Genomic DNA, 27,310 nt, shown 5'->3' on the forward strand with positions numbered 1-27,310 from the left:
TGAAATTGTTGAATTATTGTTAATTGTTGCATTGAATTATTACAGTTAATTTTCTTTAAATAGTAAAGCAAAATATTATAATTGAATTACTGATTGTCTACTTAGTTAGAATGTGAGAATATATTAATATATTGATATAGACAAAAAAGATAACATGTAAATTAAGGGTGGGACTAGTTCTATTGAGAGCCTAGTTCAAATCCACATATCAAGTTACAAAGCTCAGTGGATAAAGAGTTTAAGCCATCTCATAGCACATTCTGCATTTACAGTAAATGGATAAAATGGAGTGGGACTAAAGTGCACCAATGTGCAGAGCCTTGCCCTCCTCCAAGTACAAATAACTCATTTGCTTAATACACAAACCAATATGTATCTAATCCCCATTTTAATATTCAAGCTATTAAAATACTCAAGAGCACATTTAATTTTAGACTCTCCAAAAGCCAAATTAAAATAGCTCCATAGTTTTAAAATGTTTAAGGTTTGTTTAACAGAATTGCATCTGCATTGTAATTGCTTCTTTTGTAGTTTATAGAGCATTGAAGACATTTCCTTCCGTACAGTACAGGAAATTTGCGTAATTCCAGATGTGCATTAGAATCCCCAAAATTCTCAGATTGGGCATTTCTGCCTTTTTCTGAGCAGAAGAAAAGTCTGAAGAACTTCAGTCTCTTCCAATCTATTTATGCCTCTCTTCTTCACTTCAGCTTGTTTAATTCCTTTGATTCAGCATTTTTTTTAAACAACAGGTACTCAAAAATCATTAAGCAACTTGGATTTAACTGAGCCATATATTTAATTGGAGCATTCGTTATCCTAATGGAGAAGAGCACCTAGAAGAAGGATTATGCAGCAGTTTAGAGGATGAACATTTTGTTCAAGCAATTTCCATTTTCCGGAGTGGCATTTAAAAGATACTGCAATGGAGAATCAAAGCAGTTGTTTGGAAGCGTATTGTGCTTTTCCCTTTGCTTCTGAACACCTATAATTTTCTGGAGAAGAGTCTGCTTGGTTAAAAGCCTATCAATAAGTGGCTGTGTAGACTATGTCTAGCTACTAGACAAAAGAGGTTCTCTATGTTTGTTTGTCTGTTGCTCAAAAATGGCTTTCCTGCTGGTGAGAGATCATTGAACACATAGAACCTATTGGTTACATCTTGAGTGTGGCTGTCTGTCTCTTGCACAAAGACGAAGACTTAAAAGTTGAGGGAGACCTGAGGTTGTTATTTATTTATTAAATTTATATTTTGCCCATTTCCCTCTGGGGAGTGACTCTGGAGAGCATCTTTGTTGTTTTTAGCCTTTGAATAATTAAACAAGCTGAGGAAAAAAGCAACAAGTGAAAGAATTCCACGTGTGCTGAAATCTTTCAACTAGATTACCCTTCTAAATTTGCTTGGCCTCCATTCACGTAATCCTCAGCAAGCCTGGCCATAAGAATGACCAACTGGCATGGTTTTTCTTACCATCACAAAGATTTTTTTAATTTACAAATTTATTTAAATATATATGTTTATTTTAATTTAATTTACAATTTTAAATTAAGCTTTGGGAAATAAACTCCTTTTAGAACAAGTCTGACAGACTTTGTCTCCAAAAGCTCTCATCTGGTACCCATGAAGTCTTCTGTGTCCTACAATAAGTTCTTTCCATAGAAACAGTTTGCCTGCCCCTCCTGATTTTATAGGAAATGTAAAGCATGTAAAGCGAGCATACTGCAAATCAAAGCACCAGCTTCCATTTTCATACTTATTTTCAAGAACATCTTTGGGCTTCAAATGGGTTCTGCAAGCTTTCTTTGAATATACGAAGGAACAGAAAAAGTCAAATACTTACTAGGAAAAGGACTGCTTGGCCAAAAAACAGGCAAAGATATTTGAGAACATTGTGGATGCAAATGAGGTGAGTTACTAGAGAGAGTGGCAGGTAGCATTCTGCTAAACTTTTTTTTATGTTCCCCATGTAAACGTTTTGTGAATGGAGAACAATCCCAACAGCTATTTTGCAAGGTCACCCTCAATATGTTTGCAAATTTCCAAGTGTCCCTAGAGACCAAAAAGGCTGGGGACCCCAGTCTATGGTCATCCAAGTTCATAGTAGATAAGAGAGAATGAGTTATTTCTTGAATCACAGCTTTCAATCTTGTTAATAATGCAATAGGATCATAAATTTCATTTTTTTTCCATATCTCTCTCTCTGTTTCAATTATTCCATCAGTAACCTAGGGGAAATGGCAAAATAATGTTGTTTTTTAAAGCAACATATTCTATAGCTAGCAAGACAGTACTCAAGAGTACTGTTTTGCTAGTTGGATTGAAGCAATTAGGCAAAGGACGGGTTAATTGCTCATGGACTTTTCCAGTTCTGAGTCTTTTTGCAATCTTGGTTTCAGGAGGCATGTGCTTTCCTTAATTTCTCACAGCAATTGAGAGACATGCAGTGTATACCTAATGTCAGAAATGCAAACTAATGTTATCTAAAACACATTACAGTTACACGTCTTCCACATAATGGTGCATCTTTCTCTTTCGTACTGCTATTTCTAGCAAAAACTTTCAGAGTTAAGCAGGGAAAGAAAATCCAAGGCAGTTTTTTTCCCCTCTTCCATGCATTATTACATGGAAGATGTATAGCTAAGCCAGATGGTCATGAAATGAGCTGCCAAAAATCCTGGTAACAGCTCCCCCTTCAAATACTAGTATTGGGAGCAGCAGAACAAGACTTACTGTTTTGTTGGTTATCATCACACTTCTTTCAGGACTATTTTGAATCTAGTAATATAGCTTTGGAATGTTTCCATTTCTTTACAGTTAGTCTACTTTGTCCAGTGATTATTTCAATGGAAAGATCAGGGTGGGAGTGGGGAGTGTGGGAGTGTGCAGTATGCCCAATGCAGGAACATGTTTGTCTTCCTATTTCCATTTCAAATTTATGAAATTGAAATTGTGAACAATAGAATTAATAGTATTATTATTTCAAACATCCGAAATGCAGCACACAGCTTGCCCATCCAGAAATAATTCTTCTCATTTCTGTATGTCTTCTCCAGATAAGCTTTTGAGTCAAACACTATATCAGTGTTTTTCAACCACTGTTCCGCGGCACACTAGTGTGCCACGAAATGTTGCCTGGTGTGCCGTGGGAAAAATTGAAAAAACACTGACCTAGGAGACAGCGGTGAGAGGAGGAGGAGGAGGAACAGCCGCGGGCGGAGCGGCGCTGCAAGACTCTCTGGCGGGGAGCGCTGGGCACCGGAGCCTTGACTAAGCTGACGGCCCTACTTTGCTGGAAGCAAAAGCCTGGGAAAAGAAGTGGGCTCGACCTCTCTAGGCACCAGGGCTCACGGCAGCGTAGCTCCGCCCCCTTCTCTGGCTTCGGAGGGTCTCTTGCTGAAGAGAGAGAAGCTGGGGAGAGGCGACCGGCTCGCTTATCGGAAGAGGACGGACGGGCGGCTAGCCCGGCTCGCCTGAGCTGTCACATGGTTGGTTGCCTGCAATGTTCTTAAAAGCTCTTCTTCCCCAGCACGTGCCGCTTACTCCTTACTCCCCGTGCGGCTGAGGATGCGAGACTCCCGCCTGGTCGGCTGCCTGGCTCCACTTTCTTTGCTCGCCGCGACCCCTTGCCCCAGCCCAAAATAGAGGGATCTGACCGCTTCGCTCTTGGAGGCTTCGCTTGCGTCTGAAAAATTACATGGCTGATTTTTTTTAACCTGTCCTTTTGATACGTTGCATAATAAAATGTCCTTTGGACCAAAGCAATTAAAAACCTTTGGGGTTCCCCTCCCCCTCTGGAGTGAAGTGCTTTTGATGGTAAAGGTGAGAAAGAAAGAAAAAAGGAAGGGAAAAAAGGAAAAAGGGGGAAGGGGAAAAGGGAGGGAGAAAGAAAAAAAGGAGAATAGAAAAGAAAGAGAGAGAGAGAGGAAGGGAGGAAGGAAGGAAGGAAGGAAAAAAGCAGGAAGAAAAATTAAAAAGAAATGCAAGTAGCTTCCAGTTTCCACAACAAGTAGAAAGCAAGAAATTGAGAGAGGGAGGGAAAGAAAGTGGGAGAGATAAAGGCAGGAAGGAAGATAAAGAAAGAAAAGAGAGGGAGGGAAGGAAGGAAGGAAGAAAGAAAAGGAGAAAAAAGAAAATACAGAAAGATAAATTAAAAAGAAATGCAAGCTTTCCTTTTCCTTCACAGCAAAAACAAACAAACAAAAGTCCCAAAATAAAATAAAATGAAATAAAGAGGCTAATAATAATAATAATAATAATAATAATAATAATAATAATAATAATAAGTTGGAAGGGACCTTGGAGGTCATCTAGTCCAACCCCTTGAGAACACAGGTCATCCTCGACTTACGACCGTTCGTGTAGCGACCATGGGGAGGTCCAACGGTGCGGAAAACGGTGGAGTGCCTCGTGATTTTTTTCATGAAACAAGTGTGCCTTTGCCCAAAAAAGGTTGAAAAACACTGCACTATATGATAGCTAATTCACTGAAAGAAATGTAACGAGATCCCCAAATTTCATTCACTCCTTGTTCAGAAATTTCCTAGAAGATGGTTAATAACAAACCCCTTTTAATGCTAAGAAAATGGCTCAAGCTGTTTCTGGATGATCTAGAAATCTCAACAAACAAATAAATAAACATTGCAGAGATCTATCCACGAAACCACAAGGAACTGAATGGGACTGATAAAGCCACCAGAATTGCGTAGCTTAATTATTCTTACTATTCTGTGAGAAAACGTCCAGTAATTATTAGAAAAAAAATTGAAAAAGAAGTTGTGATCTTATCTAATGTCACAACCAAGAAGCAATTCCATGGGGAGCAGTATATTAGGCTGTGAAAACGTTGGGCATAGTTTGGTAGATAACAATATACCACTTGCATTAAAGAATTCTCAGCCATTCAGGCCAAAATCAAGCTTCATTTATTCTACAGCAGACACCAGAACTAAGAGAACACATTACATTTTACATTTTTTCCTACCATGGAAAAAATGTGAGAACACAAATCTGGCTCATTTGTGTGGTCTTGCTTCTCTGTGCGAGAGAATAATAATAAATAATAATAATAATAATAATAATAATAATAATAATAATAATAATAATAATAATAATAATAATAATAATAAAGTTGGAAGGGACCTTGGAGGTCATCTAGTCCAACCCCCTGCTCAGGCAGGAAACCTTATACCATTTCAGGCAAATGGCTGTCCAGTCTCTTCTTAAAAACCTCCAGTGTTGGAGCATTCACCACTTCTGGAGGCAGGTTGTTCCACTGGTTAATTGTTCTAACTGTCAGGAAATTTCTTCTTAGTTCTAGGTTGCTTCTCTCCTTGATTAGTTTCCCTCCATTGCTTCTTGTCCTGCTTTCGGGTGCTTTGGAGAATAGCTTGACTCTTCTTTGTGGCGGCCCCTGAGATATTGGATCACTGCTATCATGTCACCCCTCACCCTTCTCTTCCTTAAACTACACATACCCAATTCCAGCAACCGTTCCCTATATGTTTTAGCCTCCAGCCCCCTAATCATCTTTGTTGCTCTTCTCTGTACCCTTTCTAGAGTCTTGACATCTTTTTTACAGGTATTCTGACAGGTATTCTGTATCTGTCAGTGGATGTTATGTTGTGCTTCTATTCATGTGTAGCATCTTTTCCAACAGCCCCAAATATGTCATCAATTAAAGTGAAATTACCTTGCAGTTCTCCATCATACACTGTTCAGCTGCATCACGTATATGAGACTAAATGATAATTAACTAAAGAGAAAAACAGCTGGGGAAATTTGCCACTGTGTTATGCAGTAATAAAATAAATTCCCATACCTAATCTGTTAGATGGATTCCTCTTGAAAAGAGCTCGCAACAAACTCTGAGCTTCTATGCTCAAAAACTGTGGCATTCCTAGCTTGGCTCTGAAAAAATAGGACATTTTAATGCAGGAATAAAAAAACATTGTTTTTTTTAAAAAATCTACACATGTATGTAAATGATTAAATACATCACCAAAATATATAGAAGTCTCAAATGAACATTTAAACTTTCTATAGACCAGGTTTTGGGATAATATTATTAAACTTTTTAATTTAAATGTCTGTGCTACTTATTTATAGAAAATTTATCATCCCTTAAGATTGCGACTATATATACTAAGTCGTAATTCTTTCTATTTGAGAGAGTTAGCAAATGGACTATTCTCTCAGTCTTGTTTTTTGTGAAATTTTCTTCTGATCCCTTGTTCTTTCAGCCATGCCATTTAAAATTTGGCAAATAAAAAAAAACAAAATAAAAATCTTATATGAACATTCACACGCATTTTTGTGCATTTTTTTTAACATATGCACTTCTATGGCGCATACGGTATTTTCATTTTTCATTTGCAACACTCAAATTTATTGCAATGAAGATATTGACGTATGGATTGGAAGTTTACATAGGTAATTTGGCCCAGTTCATACTAAGTTTGTATGTGTGTGTGTTTACGGATGTGCTCGTGTTTCAGCCCTTCTTGAAGGGAATAATGCTGGATTCGACAAGCAGCCTGAATATGGCACTCCTACATCTCTCCTACTTGCAAGATGTTGGGCAATTAGAACAATATACAACTTGGAACAATCAGGTATTTATTACATTGCAAAACACTTTTTGATCCTTTTATAGTTAAATGAAGGATTGAAGGGCACAGTAACAAGTCTTCTCTCCATGCTAAAGAGTGAGCAAAGAGAGATTACTGCAGACATGTCAAACACAAGGCCCGGGGGCCGGATGCGGCCCGCGAAATGGTTTCATGTGGCCCACGAAGCCATCCTGGAAACAGTGAGGGAACGGCCCCCACTGCCTTGGCCCTGGCACAGAGACCCTCCTTCTGCCAGAGACCCTCAGATCTGTCCCACTCCTGCCCAGGCCTCCATAGGCACCCTTGATGTGAACAATGTAGAGCTGGCCTTGCCCACCCAGTAGGCCATATGCACTCTAGCCACACCCACCCAGTAGGCCACGCCCACCCTGGCCATATCCACCCGGCCCCCTGAGAGCAACCGCAATGCTGATACGGCCCTCAATGAAATTGAGTTTGACACCCCTGGATTACTGGAACAGATTAACTTTGTTTAATGAGGTGTGTGCTTAAGTAACTGCACTGGGAAGGGAGTGTGGGTGGGGATGGAAGAAATTGGAATTTGAATTGGTTGTTTCCCAATTTAGGTAACAATCTTATATCCTTCCTTCCTTCCTTCCTTCCTTCCTTCCTTCCTTCCTTCCTTCCTTCCTTCCTTCATTCATTCTTTCCCTCCCTCCCTCCCTCCTTCCCTTCCAAATGTGACTATAGTACTGTAATCTAATAATTCTGCTAGATCACATTTCTTATCTATTTCTGACAACATTAAGACTTCATATAGCTAGTCAATGAGCTCCTCACTAATGTTTTGAACACCCAGCTCATAATGCAGCAGCGCTAATCTCCCTAGTAGGACAATGGAAAGCCTATTGGGCATTGAGAACATCCCAGAAGATTTCCATAATTTAAATAGGTTCCCATATTGCAAGTTAGAGTTAAAAGTGGATTGGACTTTTGATAAAACTGCTGGAATTTTCAGCTCCTTATTTAAGAGTGGTCCCTGGGCTACTAGCTACTGTATTTTAGATATATTTGGAATGTCATTTCTTGTATTTTCTACGAGACAATTTACATAACCCAAAAAGTTTATTCTGAGTTAAAGAGTATAAACTGTAGCTATAGATAGATATACAAGTTGGGAGTTTGCTACTCACTTGAGAATGAGTGCCATTGTTTCCTTCCGGTCTTTCCCCTGAAATGGTAGTGACCCTGTCAACATTTCAAACTGTAAAGAGGGAATAGAAATTCTAAGAAGCATGAAACAGTGTAAATATAAGCATAGCATATGGTCTATTGTATTTATCTTAACAATGTATAATGTTCATCCATGCCCCATAAAAATTAGTACCCCCATTAACCTCATATGTGGAACATACATGAAGATAAGGAAGAATACCTTAACCTCCAACTTGTGGGCTATTATTTATAAGAGCATAATAACAGAACAACCAAATTGGAAAGTCTCTTAGTTCAACCCTCTGCTCAAGTAGGAGATCCTGTACCATTCTGGATAAATGGTTGTCCAATCTCTTAAAATCTTCCAGTGACAGAACACTGAAAACCTATGGAGACAAGCCATTCCACCAATTAATTTTCACACTGTCAGGAAATTTCTTCTTAATTCTAGGTTGGACCTCTGTTTTTTAAGCTTCCACCTGTTACTTCATGTCTTGCCCTCACATGCATTGGAGAACAGATTGACCCCTCCTTCTTGGTGGCAGCTCCTGAGATATTGGAACACTGCTATCATGTCTCCCCTAGTCCTTCTCTTTGGTTAGACTAGACATTCCCAGTTCTCACAACCATTTGGCATATGGTTGAGCCTCCAGTCCCCTAATCATCTTTGTTGCTCTTCTCTGCACTTTTTCTAGAGCCTCAATATCTTAACAGATTCATAATAAATTCACTGGACTTCAGATGTAAATAATAAGGTTGTTTTAACCTTATGATGATATAATAATAAAAGCATTCAATGAACATACAGTCAGGTGCTGTATTATACAGTGAAAATATTTTATGTACAAGTCCTGTGGAAATGCAGTATACAGAAATTACCTCAAAATGCATCATGCTAAAGTTCCCTGGATCTCATGACAGTCAGACAGCCAGTTGCGAAAGTAATGAATATGGAAAATTTAACAATCAAGTGTAGAAAACAATAAAAAAGGAACTTTTTATCCATCCACTTTATTAAATGTTTATAATTGTTTGCACAAAAAGCAAATGATAAAATAGCATTCCAAGTGGAACATTGCCTACAACAGAACTTTTGGGGAAAAGATGTTGTCTCTTTGAATCAGTACAATTTTAAAAATATCCTTTCAAACACTGCCACAAGCTATCCTTTCTTATCCCACATTATTACTCAAAGTATTTTTTCTAATGATGTAAAGTGGAAAACTTTCAATTGGTGACATGGAAATGTTTCTCTCTTTCACAAAAGAACATATCTCTTTCAAACCCATAAAGAATGCTCTGTACTTGAAACAGTAAAAGTAACTAGAAGTGGTAGAACAATGGTTGCCAACTGGAGCCCACCAACTATGTTCAGTTAAAACTTCCATCAGCCCCATTACCACTGCCTGTTTGGAAGGAAGGTACTTGTTCATCAAACAAATATATACCATGTTACAGAACATTATTCCTGACAAAGTTTGTTCCTCTTTTTTTTAGCCCTAAGACCACTCAGCCATCTTTTAGACATTTCCCCCCCTTAAAATCAGTTTAAGCATATCAATGGAATGCTAGCATCTACTCCACTTTGATTAAAACAAATTATAATTAGATACTAAATCTAATTTAAGTAGCTCAGAGTATATCTTTCAGTTCCATTTCAGTAAATGAAAGCAATAAAAGAGAAAACTACAGTCCCCAAGGAACAGTAATTCTAGATTTGCATTGATACGTAATTTAAAAAAGCAGAATCAGAATGATGGCAAGAACAACCACACTAATTTTAAAAGCAGTCTCATTTTTTTCTGCTGAACTAAAAAAAAGTCATTTATTTGATACAGCAAGTGGCCTGGATCCATTGTTGCAACTGTTTATGCTTCAAGGTTATGGGCTCATTTGGACAGATTGGGACACTTTTATTTGTAATGAAATTAAGGAATCTTATATCTCTCTGTGTGTGTTAAATGTTTGTTAAGTATTTAGAATACCTTGCTAGGCCCCAAACACGGGACAAATCTTATTTCCTGTTTCAGCCTAACCCAAGGCCATCCACAGGCAGTAGTCACAGCAGTGACAGCTAATATTTGTGTAAATTTTTTGGATTGCTAACAAAGAATTAAAGGGAGACTGATATGATCATTTCAAACTTATTTATTCTCATCACATATCTCCCTTGCTTCTCAGCTAACAAAGCGAGAAAGAGCCAGTGGCCTAAAGGTTAGAACAATTGCCTAAGGTGCAATCGGCCCAAGTTCGAATCTCAGAAGGGTATGGCTGACTGATGAGAACAAATAAGTTTGAAATGATCATATCAGTCTCCCTTTAATTCTTTGTTAGTAATTCAAAAAAATTACACAAATATGAGCTGTCACTGCTGTGACTACTGCCTGTGGATGGCCTTGGGTTAGGCTGAAACAGGAAATAAGATTTGTCCCGTGTTTGGGGCCTAGCAAGGTATTCTAAATACTTACAAACACTTAACACATATCTCCCTTGCTTCTCAGCTAACAAAGTGAGAAAGAGCCAGTGGCCTAAAGGTTAGAACAATTGGCTAAGGTGCAATCAGGTATGGCTGACAGATGAGAACAAATAAGTTTGAAATGATCATATCAGTCTCCCTTTAATTCTTTGTTAGCAATCCAAAAAATTTACACACACACATATACATACATACATACATACATACATATAATAAATAAAATTGGCCAATAAAGAATTCAATTCAATTCAATTCAATTCTCTACACACACACACACACACACACACACACACACACACACACACACACACACATCCCTCTTCTGTTCTTCCATTTCTGCATTTTCTCATTTTTACTATTTTACTTCTTTATTTTGGGTCTTTCCTTTTTAATTGTAATGCTCAATAAAATTATTATTATTAAAAAAGGAAAATCTCAACATTATTTTGGGAAAATTTTCACCTTCCACCAAAGTGTAGGATTTGTCAACAAAACCATTTAATATGGCAAAAGCTGATTGTTGGGGAGGGAGAGATGGGGAGTAATGCTCATTTTTTTAGTGGGATGATGAAAATGACATTTCTTTCAACATGCAAGATGTACCTGCCCATATAGAGTAACAGGAATTACCTGAGAAACCTTTGCTAAAAGGATTCTAGCTGCTTTTGCATAATATTACTATGCAAAGTATTTGCTGATTTTTAAATTTCAACTTACATTATAGATTGATTATACCCATATAAGAAAAGAAACCATCATGACAGAGACTATGAAATCCATATGAGACCTAATTTTATGGGTATAAAAACACAAGCCTATATATCAATAGCAGATTAAGAACAGATTTTCTAAATTCAACCCGCACGTAGACCAAATAGACCTGAAAAATAAATGTTATCAGCAGAATCCCCAAAGCTTGCTGAGGTAGAAAATATGGAAGGGGGGGGGGGAAGGAGAAAATAAACAGCTCAACAAAATCTAACCGTGCTTAGTAATCATAGAAATCTGAATGTCATTAGGGGAGTAATATGAAACACAAATGTACACCAAAAACAGTTTACTATAATATCCTATTGTATATCTATTGCTATAAACTAATCATCTCCCTTTTCAGAGGAGCAGGATGGAGAAGAGAAGACAAAATTATGGAGAGAAAAGAGAAAGGTGAAAGAGGGTTTCTTTGTCAAGGAAAAATAAGAGAGATAATATTATGTTGTGGTGAGTGATTAGAATGTAGTATTGCAAGCTAACTCTGCCGACAGCCAGAAGTTCAATCCTGATCAGCTCAAGGTTGACTCAGCCATCCATCCTTCCAAGTTGGTAAAATGAGGACCCAGATGGTTGGGGGCAATATGCTCTGTAAACCGCTTAGAGAGGGCTGTAAAGCACTGAGAAGTGGTGTATAAGTCTAAGGGCTAAGGGCTATCTCCCTCATTTCTACATGCAAGAGAAAAGAAGAATATGCAATAGTCTACAACCCAAGGTGAGGAATGTAAAATGCAGTATCAGCAGAAAAAAAAGCTTCAGTGGGAGTCAAAGTCAAGCCCAGATCTTGAAATAGTACAAGCAATGCCAAGATCTAATAAGAAAGTTCAGTCAGATTCTGGGCATGCTGGTGCAAGGGAAAGATGGAACTGATGTTTTCCTTCAACTTTATTACCTTTTGATCAAAGGTTTATGCATAACTGTCAAGCCCCATATAGTTGGCAAGACCAAAGAAGCAAGAGCAGTGTGGATTTCAGGAAGCTATCTTTCAAATACCCAAACTTGGCTCTAGAAAGAGAACAGTGTACTAGGGAGACGTTCCTCAAAGCCTTGGACTGCTGGATTACCACTGTCTTTAGTGCACTACTTGGTACCAGATGTGTGGGATCCAAAAGGCAGAAGGACGTGGCTCTTCCTTGCTGGTTCTGAAAAGCCCTACAGTCACCCAGAGTTTATAATAATAGTAATAATAATAATAATAATAATAATAATAATAATAATAATAATAATAATAATAATAATAATAATAATAATAATATAAAGTTGGAAGGGACCTTGGAGGTCATCTAGTCCAACCCCCTGCTCAGGCAGGAAACCCTATACCATTTCAGGCAAATGGCTGTCCAGTCTCTGTTTCTGTTTGTGACACTTCTCACGAGAAGCTGCAAGCCATACCACTAAGTATTATATTTCAGTCCTTTCACTATTCTACCTTATGATTAACAGGAATTGAACTCTAACATTTCTGAAAGGTAACAGCTTAAGGCAGGGAGGGAGGGAGGTGTAAAAAAAATAAATCAAGATGGTGGCTGTGATTTAGGCATATAAACCAGGGTCAGGCTTCAATTGCGGTCATGACTGCAATAATTTTCTTGCCTTTTTTTAAAAAAAAACCATGCCTACTAGGCATTTCAGGTAGGCCTGAATAAAAAGCAGACCCTGCAGAATTCCAGAAATATTTATTATTGTGGTAGAATTTAATAGCAGAATCTTGAAAGTCAGTGCAAGTTTCCCTCTGTTTCCCCCTTTATACCAAACACAATTAAGATGAATTTCTTTCCCATGCTTCCTTCTATCTTTAGATTGTGTACTCTCTTGTCTAAGTCCCTGCTTAAATGGCTTGCTCGTATCAGCTTTAAATTCCTTTACAACCTCTTTGTGTAGATTATTTTGGCTTGAGCTAAAACATTCTTCATGTGAGGGTAAGGAAACGATTCTATTTAAGGGTGAATCTGTCTGTCTGTCTGTCTGTCACATATCTGGCATTTCCTGTAGCTCCAGAAATAATATAGATGTAATGATTGCAGTTTCTATAATCTGGCATCAGATGCTGTCTGACATTGTTACTTCCATAAAAAGAAGCCAACTATTGTTTCAGGCTGTAGATGTTGCCTTGAATAATGGCTCCATCACAATTCAGAGGGTGAAACAGAACGAATGAAATTTTTACAGGGACAGAGAACTAAATGCACAAATTCTACATTGTCCAGCAGAGTCCTAAAAGACATTTCAGGATGTGCACGACAAAGAGATATTAATAAAAAGAAGCTTCTAGGCATTATGGAAGACAGGCCTTTTAATTAAATGTTCATTAAGACTTCATGAGGATGCTTTATTATGACTATCCCACCTTTAAAAACTTCGATAAAAATGTTATTAATTGGCTACTATAACTGATAGGAACTTGTGAATGCTGAGAAGTAGGCTGTTAGTTTTCTGGTTAAACACATATGAATGAATGAGTGCTATTGAATATATATTTTTATAGTGATCCTTAGGTTAGACCATGGGTTTGCCTAGTCCATTAATGCCAACTAACAGTGTTTCTTCAGTGTTTCTTTGTGTCATAATTTTTTCCAGTCTAATATAATGGACAAAGACCACATTACCTTCTGCATGAAAATCCATGTAATCTAACACTGAACCAAACCCTGATCATAAACACACCCTCCTTTGGCTAGCCTCAGCTTCAGAAACAGAGGACATAATCTCACAATGAAATGAGAAATTTTAAAAATGGTGAACTCATGGAGAATTGAATCACTTTCAGCTCCACCAGCCTGTAAGTAGCCCAGGCTACATCCAGTTGCTCTTTGCTTCCAACTGATCTCTTTTGACCTTCTTCTGGTAAGGCTCCAATGCCTTATTTCTTCCCCAAATACTTGCATTTCCAGTTCTTCTATCAAGAAATTTCAGTTTCTGAATGACTGGTTAGTCACTTTGTAATCCTTAAATTTCCCTCTCTTTTGACCACTGTTTTTTTAAAAAATAATTCAACTGTCTATAAAATAAAGCTTTCTTGTCTCCTAGCAACAGCAGGCTAGGGATCGGGATGCTGTGCTTTCCTAACGAGCCATAGCAGTGGCAGAAGCAGAGATGATTGTGCTCTCCTATTCCAAATTGGATTAGATGTAAAAAAAAAAAGATGAGATTATATAGTTTTGGAAGTGCATAAACCCTCAACAGAAGAGGGCATAGTGGAAAAACTACAGGAAAAACAGAGCCACAATACAAAAAGTTAAGAGCTGGGGAAAAGTGATCTGAAAAGAAAATGGAAAATTCTGCAGCCACCTCATTGGCAAAAGAATTAGTATCAAGATGGGCAGGGCAGGCAGTACCAGGGTGCAAAGATCTGTAAGAACAGATTAGGAACGATTCTCATATCTGAGACAAGCACATCACACTGAACTATGAAAGCAGCCATTATTATTTATGTCACCAACAAAGCTGACACCAACCAGAGCATAGAAAAACTCAAAAAAATAGTGCAAGATCAGAAGATGTGGAGAGACATGGCCCAAAGAATCGCCAAGAGTCAGACCCAATTGAATGGATATCATCATCATCATCATCATCATCATCATCATCATCATCATCATCATCTATGTACATATTCATTTTTCCCTAAATATTTCTTAAACAGGGCTAACACAATGTGGAGACTCAGCTTATGGTTCACTCTGTAGCAATCCTATGTGGAAGAAAAAGAAGACAACACAGAATTCGGCCTTGTGTGACATATCAAGTGACTCAATGAAACCTGTCTAGGGCAAAGAAAGCAAGTACTGTAACTGGAATTAAAAGGAAAGTAAAAAGGCTGGTAAAACTCTTATTTAATATAATATCTAAATTAATGAACAAACATTTTGTTTTGGCAATAGCTAGTTGCCAAGATGTTCAAATGACAGGAATGCAAACCTTAGCAGTCTGGCTTGTACAACTTCCTGCGTACTACTTTTACCACCAATGAATTACTGTAGTGGTGATTTCACAGGTGAGAATGCTTCAGTAGGCACATGCTGATAGTACATTGGCTACTCCTACCGAAGGATGTATCTTCCTCCATGCAAAATTAAATACCAAAGCAACAAGATTCAGGAAGAAACTACAAATGACAAAACAACAACAACAACGCCTACAAGGTTGATGGCAGCTTTTCATCCAGGATAAAGAATGCCCATCGTGCCCTTGGAGACAGCATTGTCTGGTACTTCCCAAATTACCCACACAACTGTGAAAAACTGTGCAAATTACACGCAGTACATGAGTTAAATTGCATCAATTGTATAATTCTGGACTGAAAAGTCATGAATTTCTGGACTGCAGGAGCTGTAAGGGCTGAAATCACATTTTAAGACAAAAGAGGACTGATGTTAACACAATACAGGAAATGGCTCTAAACATCTGCAGTCAATTTTTACTCCACATTTATATTTAGATACGGATATCCAGCTTGTAGTTTTGCATGAAATGGACTCTGGATTTAATCCTGAGTGCTTTCACTTGAAAGAATTCCTAGGGTGTGTAAAAAGTTCTACTTAAGACTTTGCCTCCTACAGTATGCCATACTGGGCTAGAAGAACTAATATCCTGATCGCTTCTTTAGAATTTAATAGGACTGAACCCAGAATTAATTATCCTCAAACACACAATCATTGGAATCACCGGATCTAAACAAAGTCTTGATCTAATCCAGTGTGGTGATAAGATCGAGGGGAGTCCCGTAAATGCAAAACATTCAAGCTCTTCAATACACTCCTCATAATGAGCTTACATTCTCCTATTGATGTGTCAACCAATTAGTGAATTGCAAAAAAATTCTCCCCTTACCATTAGGACACCGAAGGACCACCAATCTGCACTCTGGGTGTGCCCTCGCCGGTTGACCACCTCTGGAGCCATGTATTCTATTGTCCCACAAAATGAATAAGCTCTCTTGTCATGGTCAATAGCTTCCTTGCTCAGGCCAAAATCTTTAAAAAGTGAATATATTATATAGTATTAGTTATCATGCATATCCAAATAAAGTGCAGGTAGTCCTCAACTTGCGACTACAACAGAGCCCAAAATTTCCACTGCTAAGCAAGACAGTTGTTAAGTGAGCTTTGTCTCATTTTATGAACCTTTTTTTGCCACAGTTGTTAAGTGAATCACTATAGTGCTTAAGTGAATAACATGGCTGTTATGTGAATCTGGCTTCCTCATTGCCTTTGCTTGTCAGAAGGTTGCAAAAATTGATCACATGACCCCGGGACATTGTAACTGTCATAAATACATGTCAGTTGCCAAGTGTCCCAATTTTGATCACGTGAGCACGGGGATGCTGCAATAGTCATAATTGTGAAAAACGGACATAAGTCACTTTCTCGGTGCCACTGCAACTTTGAACTGTCACTAAGCAAAAGTAAGACAAGGTCTACCTGTATTAGTGCACCAAAAGTACATCTATCCATAATTATCTATTTCTTGCTCAGTTTTGGATTTCAACTCACATCGGTCCGATATATTCCCAGGACTAAAGACTTGACTATGTCTTCCTAAGCAGACCGCTTTCCTGAACCTGCACATTTATCTGATTGCAGAGGCAATGTTCCAAGTTACTCAGATGCGTATTTTATATTCACTATTTCAGAATGTTGTTGGGCGCATCGATATCGTGGCTGCTTCACACTGCTAGGAGTGCTAAAATTAAAGCAGCAATGAGGTACACTTCATAATGAGCCTGCGGTCCTGAGGCCAACCCAAATGTGCTAGGTGCTCTGATATACGATAGATACAGCTGCAGCAGAAAGGTGATCCTTACCTGTAATCTTAATGTGTCCTTCTTCATCTAGAAGAATGCTAGAAGACAATGCAATGAAAAGTTACATTAAACCAAAGCAGACAATGTCGTCAATGCCTAGAACTTTTCATTGTCTGCAGTGAAAAACAACATTCTTGATCTTCCTCTCCTCCTCCTATGTGTAGAGAGGCATTTTTCAATTTTTTTTATATTCATCCATTAAGAATGAAGTTAAGAAGAGATACATAATTTCCCCACCTAAAGATTTGTTGCTTGAAAAAGACTGCCTAAAAAAAAAGAAAAGAAAATAAGTCTCTTTTTTTAGATAGAGTTATCTTTTGCCATAAAAAGTACAGGCAGTCCTCGACTTACAACAGCTCATTTAGTGACCATTCAAAGTTAGAACGGCACTGAAGAATGTGACTTATGACAGTTTTCCACAGTTACCACCTTTGCAGCATCCCCATGGTCACGTGATCAAAATTCAGATGTTTGGCAACGGGTTCATATTTATGACCGTTGCTGTGTCCCAAGGTCATGTGATCCCCTTTTGCGACCTTATGACAAGAAAAGTCAACAGGGAAGCCAGATTCACTTAGCAACTGGGTTACTAACTTACCAACTGCAGTGATTCACTTAAAAACTGTGGTAAGAAAGGTCGTAAAATGGGGGAAAACTCACTTAGCAAATGTCTCATTCAACAACAGAAATTTGGGGCTCGATTGTGGCCGTAAATCAAGGACTACCTCTAACTTAAAAGGAAGTGGTCTTTTATAAAACTTGGGCAGGCTGAAAAGAGACTGCCGCTGTTCGTAAATGAATAATCAACACTAACAGACTATTGTCACTACTATTATTTAATAAATACTCTTTTGTCCTTTATGTGTTGTCTTTGGAGAAATCTTGCTTCCTTGATTATTGGTTTTAAAGCAATAATAGTTGCATCACTTGCTTCTCAATAACACTATATTTAAGAAAACAATCCAGTTCTGTAATTCCTTGATCTACAACACACGTCAAACTCGCGACGTCACGTGACGTTGTGCAACGTATCGGGATGGTTTTGCCATTGCCAACAATGGGGTGGGTGCGGCTTCCAGATGATGCATCCGGCCCTCGGGCCGGCAGTTTGACACCCCTGATCTACAGATTAATTCAGAGAATACCAACAGCACTTTGATCCTTCTGTAAGAAAGAGACAGTGTTCTTTTTTTCTAATGCTTATCAACCTATTTTTTTTCCTTAAAGAGGCACTGATGTAGTCAATGGTAATTTAAATGATGCTCAGGCAATGGAAAAGCAGCACATTAAGGGTATTTACTGGAAAGTTGTCAGCATGGACAAGTCAAAAGTATGAGCTATAACAAATATGGGAAGAACATGATGAGCTTTCTCTCCTGGACAGATCCCTTTTCAAGAGAGCAGTCTGAGTGCTGAGAATAATGACTTTTAATTTTTAATAGCAATAGCATTTAGACATATACTGCTTCATAGTGCTTTACAGCCCTCTCTAAGTGGTTTACAGAGTCAGCCTATTGTCCCCAACAGTCTGGGTCCTCATTTTATTGACCCCAGAAGGATGGAAGGCCAAGTCAACCTTGAGTCGGTGAGATTCAAACTGCCGAAATGCTGGCAATCCAGAATCAGCAGGAATAGCCTGCAATACTATGTTCTAACCATTGCGCCACCACCCCTCATGGAATGCATTTCTTAAGATGAGTATGTCTCATAACAATTGACAATATGCTCATGTTTTTACAAAACCTACCCCTGAAATAACCCCCTCTACAAGAAATATACTGATTGTTTACAAAAGCGAAGTTGAGCTTTCACAGGTTTCAGTAATCTCTCTCTGAATATATAAGTTACTCTTGTTCAGATGATGCAATATGTTTATGAAGTATATGAATATATAATATATGAAAATCTTACTTGACTAAGAAGTATTGGTATATTGCCTACCAATCATTTTTAAATACTTGCATGTTCTTTTTCGCTTTTGTTCTTAATGCACTAAAAATACAGTGTTTGCAGTAAAGGTAATTATCTTTCATGCAGCTGAGGCTGGAGATGTCACCTCATCAGAATGGGTGTGGCACATTTATTTATTTATTTTTGCTTGTTTGGGGGAATTTAGCTTGTTCATTTTGGGCTAGGCAATTTACGAGGTGTAATGATGATTAGATCTTGCATAATGTCATGTACAATTTGTGGCTACAACAAAATAACTTTATTTAAACTAATGTGTTTTGGTATTAACTTACTTTTCTGGTTTCAAATCTCTGTATATAATACCCAGAGCATGAAGATGATCTAAAGCCAAGGCCAGCTCAGCTAAATAGAACTTGACATCTTCTTCTGTAAACATTACCTGGAAACAGAAAAATAGCAAGGAGAAAGTTTATTTATATGGACTTAGTCATATTTAAAGGGAACCACTAAAGTCAATATAATTTAGAATGGTCACAACTTAGGATCAACTAATTTCAAGGCTAACTTTAGATCAACCCTATGGATTTTTTAAAAGAAACAATGACAAATCATGATTTCAATAAACAGAGCAGAAACAGTTTAGAATAAGAAGGAATTAAATTAGGTGGAAGGTCCATAGCAAAGTAATAAGCAATGAAATAGATGTGATATCTACAGATAAAGCTGGACAAATTTGTGCCTCAAACTGTGAATGGCTACTACCAGTCACTGTTGACAATATTAGGCTACATAGAATGATCTTAAAACCATTTAGAGAGGAATTTGGCATTGTACTCTGTTTCATACACAAAACAAAAAATGCCACTTATCCTATAACTGACTGCATTATGCCCCTTTTAAACCTTACTCAGTAAGTTTATTGTTAATAAATAATAGCTTTAAAGATTGAGAAAACAAAACCCAAATAGATTTGATTCTAAATTAATCTGCTTAACCATTCATAGGATTGCATTTGCTATCCTTCCAATTTTTGAAAAAATTACAGGGGAAGTCATCTAAATATGGATAAAAAGCTAAACAAATTTCAAGAGACCTTGATGAATAAGTCATCCTTCCCTTTTAAAATAAACATGCAGTTTGCCCTCTCCAGTTCTCTCCTCTTTATAATAACATTATTCTGAGTTTCATAGTGCTTTATTTTTTTGATATTACAATTATCTGTGGCTAATCCTTATGTTAAAACAAAAAGGATCTCAGCTGGTTTTCCATTCCCTAAAAGAACAATTCCAAGATATACAGTATATAGGAAGCAGCCAGCAAGGACCAACTGAAAAGAATATTCTGTTTAGGTTTCATCACGCACTTTATGAACTTGGTACCCTTTGCTTTTTTATAGAAAAATAAAATTGATAGGGTGCATTTAAGGAATAACTACAGGATGACTGTGTCTTATTCTTTGATGATCTCAGTTGCCAAGGAGATTAAAAGCCACAGGAAGAAAAACAGCAAGCAGTTCCACTGTGGTCAAAGAAAAGGCGCCCGGGAAGAGACTTTTAAAGTCCATCTGCTAAAAGGTAATGACAACACCCATTTGGTATTGGCACACCTGCTTACAAAGTAATAAGAGCTGAGTAATCACTGTAGTTTACCCAGACTGAAAACTCTGAAAAAAACCACATAGGTGAGAAAAAGGTGACTATATTATTATTATCAGTAATAGTAGTTGTGGCAATACAGTTGTGGGAAGAATCCAGAGAAAGAAATATATTGGGGAATATTAAAAAGGCAGAATATTAAAAAGGATCTTAAAGGCAGAAAAGCAAGCCCAGTTTTTCTTAATAGCCCCAAGCAGAAACTAGGCAGAGGCCAGCTTTTAGAAATGCAGATGTAATAATCCATTCAGGAAGGTTGGAGCCAGGAAGCTGGAGCTGATGGGATTAAAAAGACAAAGATTCCTAGAATCAACAACCTCTCACCCCCTAAAAAATCCAACATAGCCCCAGGGAAGCAGGATACAACCTTTAGGACATAATATTTATTTATTTATTTATTTATTTATTTATTTATTTATTTATTTATTTATTTATTTGTTTGTTTGTTTGTTTTTATAAACCGCCCTTCTCCCGAGGGACTCGGGGCAGTGTACAGAGTAAGGTAGGTATACAGATTGAACAATACTGAAAAACAATAGTCAAAACAAACTGGGACCCCAATTAGAGCTATCAGGCCAGGCCGGACTGCTGGAACAGGTAAGTTTTTAAGTCGCGCCGGAAGGTGCGGAGGTCGGGGGCCATCCGGATTTCAGTTGGCAAGCAGTTCCAGAGGGCTGGCGCACCCACTGAGAATGCCCTCCCCCTGGGGGCCACCAGCCGACATTCCTTGAGCGGTGGCACCCTGAGGAGGCCCTCTCTGTGGGAGCGCACAGGACGGTGGGGTGTTGACATTGGCAGAAGGTGCTCCCGTAGGTAGTCCGGACCCATGCCATGTAGGGCTTTGTATGTCATTGTTAGCACCTTGAATTTCACTCGGAAGGCAACCGGAAGCCAGTGCAGCTCACGGAGGAGAGGTGTGATGTGGGAGTATCGGGAGGCCCCCAAAAGTGTCCATGCCGCTGTACTTTGCACCAGTTGAAGCTTCCGAGTGGATCTCAAGGGCAGCCCCATGTAGAGAGCGTTACAATAGTCTAGGCGAGAGGTCACAAGGGCATGGGTGACTGTACGTAAGGCATCCAGGTCCAGATAAGGTCGTAGTTGGCGCACCAGTCGAACCCGGGAGAAGGCCCCCTTGGTCACAGCTCCTATGTGATCTTCCAGGGATAGCTGCGAGTCTAGGAGGACACCCAGGTTGCGGGCCCTATCAACAGGGGGTAGTAACTCATCCCCGATGATAAGGGGTGGGATGCTCTGAGTATCCTGGCTTGCCGGTACGTACAGCCATTCAGTCTTGTCCGGGTTCAGTTGAAGCCTGTTCCTCCCCATCCATTCCCGGACCGCTTTCAGGCAGCGGGACATCACGTCGAGGGCATCACTGATGCTGTTTGGAGTTGAGATGAAAAGCTGGGTGTCATCAGCATACTGATGGTACCCTACTCCAAAGCTACGAATGATCTCACCCAGCGGTTTCATGTAGATGTTGAACAGGAGAGGCGAGAGGACCGACCCCTGAGGGACTCCGCAAACGAGAGGCCTCGGGGTCGACCTCTGTCCCCCTGCCAGCACCGACTGCGAGCGACCCTGGAGAAAGGAGGAGAACCAATGCAGAACCGTGCCTCCCACTCCCAGTCCCCTGACGCGCCGCAGCAAGATACCATGGTCGATGGTATCGAAAGCCGCCGAAAGGTCTAATAAGACTAGGACAGAGGAATGGCCCCTGTCCCGGGCTCTCCAGAGATCATTCATCAGAGCGACCAATGCCATCTCTGTGCTGTAGCCCGGCCTGAAGCCCGATTGGCACGGGTCTAGATAAACCGCTTCATCCAGGACCTGAGGAAGTTGATGCGCCACCACGCTCTCAACAACCTTCGCAAGGAAGCGAAGATTGGAGACTGGACGAAAGTTATTCAATGAGGATGGGTCCAAGGTGGGCTTCTTGAGGAGAGGTCTCACCACCGCCTCCTTCAAGGCGGTGGGGAAGTGACCCTCACTCAGAGAAGCAGAGATGACCGCCAGAAACCAGCCTCGTGTCCCCTCTCGAGCCGCATAAGCCAGCCAGGAAGGGCACGGGTCCAGTAAGCATGTGGAGGAGCTCAACCTCCTCATAATCCTGTCCACTTCCTTAGGAGTCACAGGATCAAATTCCTCCCAGATGACGTCGACAAGACTGTCCATGTCCTGTTCTTCCAACTCTGCCCAGTTGGAGTCCAGGCCGGTTCGAATCCGAGCAATTTTATCCAACAGATATTGACCGAATTCCTCGGCTCGACCCTGCAACGGTTCCTCCCTCACCTCTTGGTTCAGTAGGGAGCGAGTCACTCTGAACAAGCCAGCCGGGCGATTATCTGCGGACGCAATGAGGGTGGAAAAGTAGTTGGATTTTGCCACCCTTATCGCCGCGAGATAAGACCTGGTGAGGATTCTTAATCGCAATCGGTCAGATTCGGATCGACTGGATCTCCAACGGCTCTCTAGGCCCCGTCTCCGACGTTTCATCTCCTGGAGCTCCGCGGTGAACCATGGGGCTCGCTGGGATCTGCGCCGGGTCAGAGGCCGCAGGGGTACAACTCGGTCCAGAGCCTCCGTGGCTGCCTTTTCCCAGGCTTCCACTAAGGCATCCGCCGAGCTGTGAGCAGGGAGTGCATGTGCGTCCCCAAGCGCTGCCTGGAACCTATCAGGGTCCATTAGGCGCCTAGGGCGGTACCATCTGGTTGGCACCGTGCACCCATGGCGGGGGGTGGCAAAGGGGAAGTCTAGCCATAGGAGGTGATGATCGATCCATGACAGGGGCGTAACGGTCGTGGCACCCCCACTGATATCATCACGCCACCGTCCAGACAAGAACACCAAGTCTGGGGTGTGGCCTCCCTCATGAGTCGGTCCAGAAATTATTTGCGACAGGTCCATGGCCGCCATGGAAGCCATGAACTCCCGAGCTAGTTCGGACCATCCTCCCAGGGACGGTAGGTTAAAGTCGCCCAAGACCATGAGTTTTGGGAATTCAACCACCAACCCTGAGAGGACATCGAGTAGCTTGGGCAGGGCTGCCGCTGCACGATTAGGTGGTAGGTACGCCAGCAGCAGGCCCAACTGCGCCCCCGGGCCGTATCTCAGAAGGAGAGACTCACACCCGACTATCTGAGGGACGGTGGTCTCTCGCGGGCTAAGGGATTCCCTGATGATAACTGCCCTCCCATGGGCCCGAGGCTGGTGCAGCACCTGGAAACCTGGCGGGCAGAGGTCAACCAGAGGGACACCACCCTCTGGGCCCAGCCAGGTTTCCGTGATGCAAGCCAGGTCCGCGTGCTCGCTCTCCACTAGGTCACGAACGAGGTGAGCCTTGTTAGCTACGGACCTGGCATTTAGGTAGACCAGCCTGAGCACAATAGGATTAACCCACCACCATCAGAATACCAGAAAGGCACACTCAGACTCAGGTCAAAGTACATGACACAGGAAATACAAAACCTCAAACAGGAACAGCTCCAAACACAAAAGCTCAGGAAGGTATAAAAACCCACCACTCCTAGCCATATGTGGTCAGCTTTCCCAGAGCAATGCTTCTGTCTGGCTTTGCTCTTCAATAAACTACAACCTTCTTTCTAAAGCAGTCTCCATTTTGTTCTTCAATAAACTACAACCTTCTTTCTAAAGCAGTCTCCATTTTGTTTATTCCCTGCTTGGACTGGAGCCTGATGAAGATTTTTCTTTCAGCACAGTGATAGTGAAAAGTGACAGCCTTGATATAATGAGATAATGAGAAAGTCACTAGAAGCAGATTGATTGACTACGAACCAACTGTGGCTGAAAGCTCAAGTGGACAGCTACTTCATTCAGAATATAGTAGACTAGCATGTGGTATACAGCCACTAAAACATCACTTCCCAATACATGGGAAAATTGAAACTCTTTCCCACAAAATATTCTCACAAGTCAGCATTTAAAAGGCATAGAAAGAATGTCACAAAACAAATAGAGAAGGAGGGTTGGACAGAAAGAAAGGTCAGAGACGACTTATCTGTGTACACTAAAATACAGGTACGACTTACGAATATTCATGCTCCAAGTTACAATGGTGCTGAAAAAAATAGCTTATGATCAGTCTTCACACAACCAACTGAAGAGTCCCCACGGTTAAGTGATCAGAATTCAGACACTTGGCAACCGGCATGTTTTTATGGCAGTTGCAGTGTTCTGCGGTCACGTGATCACCATTTGTGATCAGCTGGTTTTCAACAAGCAAAATCAATGGGAGAATCACTTAATAACCATATAATTCACTTAATGATCATGGTGATTCACAAAAGACCACAATAAAAAAGGCCATAAAATCGACTTCCATTCACTTAACAACCACTTCACATAATGATATACAGTCTGGCCCCAACTGTAGTTGTAACTTGAGGACTACCCATAGAAATTAAGATACAGAAATAGCCACCAAATAGCTATATCATAGTAAACAGACAGAAAGGGAAGCAGAAGGAGGTACAATTAATACCAAGTCTAAAATACAAATATAATATTCCTGAAAATTAAGCCCAACTGAATTCTATGGAATTTATTTTTGACTAGACATATATACAATTGCATTCTGAACATTATGTTTCAAAAATAATAATTTGTTCGTTTTGTCCGATGGAATGAATAATGTTTTTCCAATACAAACCAGAGCTAAATCTAAAATGTTAGACTGGTATCATCATCGGTAAATTGTGGATGTTCAATTATTTATATTCCTTTGTACATTGCATTCAGAAGCTGCTTTGCAATGTGGGACTATGTAAAGCACTACTTTTTGAACTGTTAAAAAGACATACTTTGTTTTCAAGGTTCACTCAGCCATCCAAAAGCTGCTAGAGTCTGTCTCTATATGCATGTACATGTAGGGATACTTTGCATGCGCACTGGAAGCAAATGACATGGATGCTTGAAAATGCAAAAATAGGTGATTCTGCATGTTGAAAGGTGCCTCTTTTGAATACTTTGCAAAGCCCTATGGATTATAACATAAAAAGGAGCAGAGGGAGAAACAGGAGAAGAGAAGCATGCGGTTGTTTTTGTCTATGGCACATGGCAAGGTATCTTTCAAGAGAAAACGCGTTTGGATGCTAGAAGAAATACATGGTTATGATTGATGGCTGGCCAGTTCCAAGAAATCAAGTGAATGCCATCTCCGTTGCCAGCAAATGGTTAGCAGAAGGCCTTCTTCCTCCTCTTCCCAGCTGTTCTATTATTCTTCAGATGGTGCTTTAATCACTAGTCACATTCTGGGATGGCTGGCCAGGTTTTTCTGAGTCTTTATAGTGCGTTGCCTCAAGGGTTGATAGAAACAAGAAGAGTGGGGAATGCATTTTGGATGGTATAAGGAAAATTTGACACAGCAGTCATTTCCTTATAATCTCAGCCTGCTGTTTACTAGCTACTTTTAGAACTTTTTGGTGATCCTTATTTCTGGGGAACTTCTGCTTTTAGAATGATCAAGAGGATGACTTGTCACCTGTTGTTCAAAGCAACTGGGCAGGAAGAAAGGAAAGCAGAATTCAAAGAGTGCAGCTTCATTATCACTCCATCTTGCATAGGTTATTTCAAAATCCATAATTGTATAATAGCTTTAATAGCACTGATTAAAATGCCAGAAAGCCCTGTATTATTATTTTTTAATTGCTTCAGATTATAATAAAAATTGCCCAATTTTGGTTGTGGGGGATATGTTTGGGTGAGGGTATGGATGGATTGAATGGGACTAACAATACAAAAGGGACGCGGTGGCTCAGTGGGTTAGGACGCTGAGCTTGTCGATCAGAAGGTCGGCAGTTTGGCGGGTTGAATCCCGAGTGCCGTGTAACAGAGTGAGCGCCTGTTACTCGTCCCAGCTTCTGCCAACCTAGCAGTTCGAAAGCACATAAAAATGCAAGTAGAAAAATAGGGACCACTATGGTGGGAAGGTGTTCCGTGCGCCTTTGGCATCTAGTCATGCCGGCCACATGACCACGGAGACGTCCTCGGACAACCACTGGCTCTTCGGCTTTGAAACGGAGATGAGCACCGGCCCCTAGAGTCGGAAACAACTAGCACACATGTGCGGGGGAACCTTTACCTTTTACCTAACAATACAAAATGGGAAGATGTGAGCATGTCATGTATGTTAGCAGGCTTGGGATCTTCCAGGAATTCCCGTGATTCTGAGGAGTGGGTGTTGCCTTTGCTTTGTTTTTATAATTATGTTAAATCAATTTCAAAGCTTCCATTTGAATCTCTTTATTTCCTGCCTCAAAATGCTAGAAACAATTTTCAGCAGTACTGTTATTGCTGCTAAAATTTGGCAATGGAATCAAAGGGAATTCTGGCAAGCACAAAAAAAAAAGAGTTCAGGGGATACAGGCAGGTGTCCACCTGCAGGTTGCTGAGCCATGGATTAGGTGATACTGAAAATAGGAAATGGGAAAGAAAGAAGTTCCAAATTGGACCAGGTTCACAGCCATGACTTTTAAATCCAGTCTCAAAATAAAAGACGGTAGACAAATTAGTTTCTACAAATGGTTGCTGGTAATATCGGATGACAGCTAGGTCAAAGAAACACTGGTCCTATTTCTGAAAGATAACATTTGACTTTATCCCAGATTGCAAAACATAATTGGCAGAAAAATCGACTTGGTTCACTTAGAAAGATTTGATTAAACCAGTTTTCTTTACCTGGGCATTTTCCAGATAGGTTGCACTCCACTCACAAAACTGTAAGATATATAATGAACTGCAATAAAAAAGGCTTACATAAAAATGAAGTGCCAGATTTGCACATCATAAACAAACAAGAAAAACCATAAAAATGGATTCTGCTATGAAGGAGCACATAGACAGACAGACAGTTTATTATTTTGCTTTGTTTTTAATCATCAACATTTACCTCATAGGTCTTAC

General features: G+C 40.0%; 1 protein-coding gene across 1 annotated transcript in view; it reads right to left on the reverse strand.

Moving 5' to 3' along the window:
• Window positions 1-27,310, reverse strand: part of RPS6KA2 (ribosomal protein S6 kinase A2) — a 143,771-nt gene that overhangs the window by 40,950 nt on the left and 75,511 nt on the right. The window contains exons 6-10 of the mRNA XM_083366367.1: window positions 19,070-19,176; window positions 16,827-16,864; window positions 15,854-15,996; window positions 7,761-7,831; window positions 5,817-5,905 (exon numbers count right to left, since the gene is read on the reverse strand). Of these exons, the coding sequence (XP_083222493.1) occupies window positions 5,817-5,905; window positions 7,761-7,831; window positions 15,854-15,996; window positions 16,827-16,864; window positions 19,070-19,176 (448 nt within the window). The remainder of the gene's footprint in view (window positions 1-5,816; window positions 5,906-7,760; window positions 7,832-15,853; window positions 15,997-16,826; window positions 16,865-19,069; window positions 19,177-27,310) is intronic.

This window comes from Vipera ursinii (genome assembly GCF_947247035.1).
Source record: "Vipera ursinii genome assembly, chromosome: 1".
Taxonomy (NCBI): Eukaryota; Metazoa; Chordata; class Lepidosauria; order Squamata; family Viperidae; genus Vipera; species Vipera ursinii.